Raw genomic sequence first — 3,499 nt, forward strand, 5'->3', positions numbered from 1 at the left:
GGAACAAACACACATGTTCCACACTTGCACACACGCCGCCAGCGTCGGAAGCCGGCGGGACACCGCCCTTCTCACCTCTCTCCTAGGGGCGCTCCCCAGAGGACGCTTGCGTCGCTAAGAGAGCTAGCATGGGAGAAAGGTAGAGCAGCAAGCGGAGCAGCAGCCAGCATTCTCACCGCCGGACAGGGGAAGAAGCTTCGAGATTCCAGAAGAAGACAGAAGAAGACAGAAGAATCTCCGAGGCTGCAGAGCATCCAGTAGCTCGAGAAGAGTCAACGAGATCGCCACAGAAGAACGAAGAAACAGTTCTCGCTCTGGGACCTCGGTCCACAGAAGAGGAAAGCAAACTTGTCGTTGTTGCCAACTAAGTTGACACCCATCTTAGCGTGCACCCGCATGCAAATTCTCTTCGGTTGGCATTTGCATTCTTCACAAAGAATGCAGAGCCACCTAGAGCAGCTAGAGTAGGGAAATAAGTGGTCCAGGGCCCCTTCACGTGGGACCAGCCCGCGGCCACCAGGCAAAGGCTAGCACTATCTTCTTTGTCCACACTTCCACACGTCCCAAAATGGTTAGGTACTCTGAAAGTAGAGAAGATTCCGAACTCCCACCCCCGTCGCCACCCCAAGCGACCATCTAGAAGACCAGAAGGAACTGCTGATTGCCCTCGACGACGCTGCAGACGCAGTCACCACCCCCAACAGTTCCAGGTACGAGCAGGGGCTATACTCCAACCTCGACGCCAGAGGGGAAGAAGTAGTCCTGGATGCAGCACCAGCACCCGCACCACAACCGGAGCCCATGGACCAAGATGCGATCTCCCGCAAAAGGAAGACTTAAGACGCCGCCAGTGCAGAAGAAGAAGAATCCGCAGACAAAAGGGTCTGTGACTCACGTAGCCCTAGTAACGACGGGTTCATATTCCCCAAGAAGACGGCACCAGCAGCCTACATCAACCAGGCGGCCCCCGCCCCAGTAGCTACAACAAACAGCTTCTCAACATTGGGAGAGGCACAATCAGACCCAGTAGAAGCTGCCGCAGAAAGCGTGCAGTCAAGCAACAATTCCAAGATCGCACCCATCACAGCGCGTATAGCGGCTCTTACATGGAGCTGTACGAGAGCTTAAAGGAAACGACGACACACGTCTTCTGTGTGAAGTCAGGAGGAGGGGACACCCTCAAAATCAGAACTAAGAACGAAGAAGACTACGTCAAAATCCTGCGAGAACTAAAACGCAGGAATATCCCATTCCACACCCACTCGTCAGGGAATGACAAACCACTGAGAGTGGCACACTCATTCACAACAGACAACATGAGAAAGGCACAACAGACCTGAGGTTCACAACAAGATCAGTGACCAAAATGAAGTCCCCAAGGACACGAAGGCCCATGCCGCTATTCGAAATAGTGGCCACGAACAACGCTCAAAACAGGACGATATGGAACGTCAAATCCATAGCCGCCTGTGACACCACGGTAGAAGAGCCAAGAGCCAAGAAGAAGCAGGCACAATGCTACAGGTGCCTCCAACCCGGGCATGTGGCACGCTACTGCGACAGGCCGCAGAAGTGCGTCAGGTGTGCGGGAGACCACCGCAGCGACGAGTGCCCTGTGCCAAGAGAAGAGCCAGCCAAATGCTGCAACTGTGGGGAAGCGCTCCCGGCGAGCTACGGCGGGTGCAGGACCCTACTTGACGCATGGGCCAGACAGGAGGCAACACACAAGAAGCCGGGAACGAGCTACGTCGACATGGCGAAGAGCCGCCGCCGCCAGCCGAGGAACACCCCCAGCACGAGCGAAGCGGTCCACCAGCCCAGCAGGAACCCAGAAGCAGTACCAAGAAACCAGGCGGAATCCACGCAAGCACCGCGACCGCTGTACCGCCGCCGCCTGCAGAAGAGGCCGAGAATGGAAGATCAGCAGATACAAGACCTCGACCACCGCAAGCAGCAGGAAACCACAGCAGGTGCAGAAGCACAACAAAACGCCAACACAACAACCACTAGAGAAGACGCGGCCCCACAAGCACCCACAGCCGCAGACATCGCCTCCTCATGGCAGTCATGATGGAAGCTATCGTCACGCTCAAGAGTGTGACAGAGAAGATAGCCACCTACATGGCAAACACGATACCAGCCCCAAGAAACCAAGATGGCAGATAGGCCCGCACAGGGACTAAGAATCGCGGTGTGGAACTCAAACGGGATAACACACCAGGCAGGCGAATTCCGTCAGTTCTTATATGACGAAGCCGTAGACATATGCCTCATATGCGAGACGTTCCTGAAACCTGGTGTCAGGGTAGGAGTACCCAACTACGACTGCCGTCGGAAGGACAGACCAACACACAAGGGAGGAACGGCTATCTACGTAAGAAGATCGCTCCGGCACCACCCTATCGGACTCCAGCGCCTCAACCCCCCCCCCCCCCCCGGAAGCGAACGGAGTGGCAGCGGACACGACACTCGTAAGAATCAACTTCATCGCCGTCTACAGGCAACCCCACAGGAACGGAGCACTCGAACCAGCTGACATAGAAGCTCTCCTCTCAATCCCACGAAACATCTTCGCGGGAGGAGACTACAATGCGAAGGACCACGCATGGAACTCGCGAATAAATAACAACAGCGGAAGAAGACTACTGAACGCCGCTGAAAGAAGACAAGCAACCATAATAGGACCCAACAGTCCAACGTACTATCCGAAAAACCACAATCACAATCCAGACATACTGGATGTAGCCCTGGTAAAAGGACTTCCCCTGGCCATCCATGCCAGCACCCGAGACGTACTGGCCTCGGATCACATACCAGTCGTCTACGACATCGCCCTGGAAGCACTCGCCCCGCAAAAGGACGGACTCGACCTAAAAGGCACCAGATGGCAGAACTACAAAGAGCTGCTAGCTGAAGACCTCGCCACCCCACCCGACGCAGAAGTCGGAGCAGAAGAAACCATCCGATACGTGACGGAAAAGGCCATAGACGTAGCCGTAGCCACTACACCAGCAAGAAGATAAGAGGGACAAGATTCCACACCACACCACCTCCCACCGCAAATAAGAGCAGCAATCGCAGACAAAAACAGGCTCTTCCGCGAGTGGACCAGAACGAGAAATCCAGCAACCAAGAGGCAAGTCAACAGGCTAAAGAGAGAAATAAAAGCAGCAGTGGAGGCCCACAGAATACAAACATGGGCAGCCACGATATCAGTACTCCGAACTGAAGATGGGACTGCTTGGAACACCACAAAGAACCTCCTGCACCACTACCAGAGGATACCACCACTTTCAGTAGCGAACGACAAGGTGTGCAAACCCAACAGCAAAGCGGACGCACTTACAGATGTGTTCGCACAAAACTTCACCCCCATAGAAGACCCCAGCGACCCGGAACACATCGAACTGGTGAACAACAGTCTCCCCCGGTTCCTGGAAGCTCAAGACGACGAAGACCAAATACAGGAAACTACCACAGAGGAAGTAAAGATACAGCT

At 54.8% G+C, this 3,499-nt stretch overlaps 1 protein-coding gene across 1 annotated transcript; it reads left to right on the plus strand.

Moving 5' to 3' along the window:
* Window positions 1–1,393: 1,393 nt before the first annotated feature.
* On the plus strand, window positions 1,394–2,071 carry LOC126419703 (uncharacterized). The gene has a single exon (XM_050086886.1). The coding sequence runs from the start codon at window positions 1,394–1,396 to the stop codon at window positions 2,069–2,071; it is 678 nt and encodes a 225-aa protein (XP_049942843.1).
* Window positions 2,072–3,499: the final 1,428 nt, after the last annotated feature.

The sequence above is a fragment of the Schistocerca serialis genome, chromosome 9 (assembly GCF_023864345.2).
Source record: "Schistocerca serialis cubense isolate TAMUIC-IGC-003099 chromosome 9, iqSchSeri2.2, whole genome shotgun sequence".
In the NCBI taxonomy this organism is placed as follows: Eukaryota; Metazoa; Arthropoda; class Insecta; order Orthoptera; family Acrididae; genus Schistocerca; species Schistocerca serialis.

Bases quoted from the DNA above. Each gene is read 5' to 3' on its own strand.
- LOC126419703 (XM_050086886.1), top strand. From the start codon at position 1,394: ATGCCGCTATTCGAAATAGTGGCCACGAACAACGCTCAAAACAGGACG.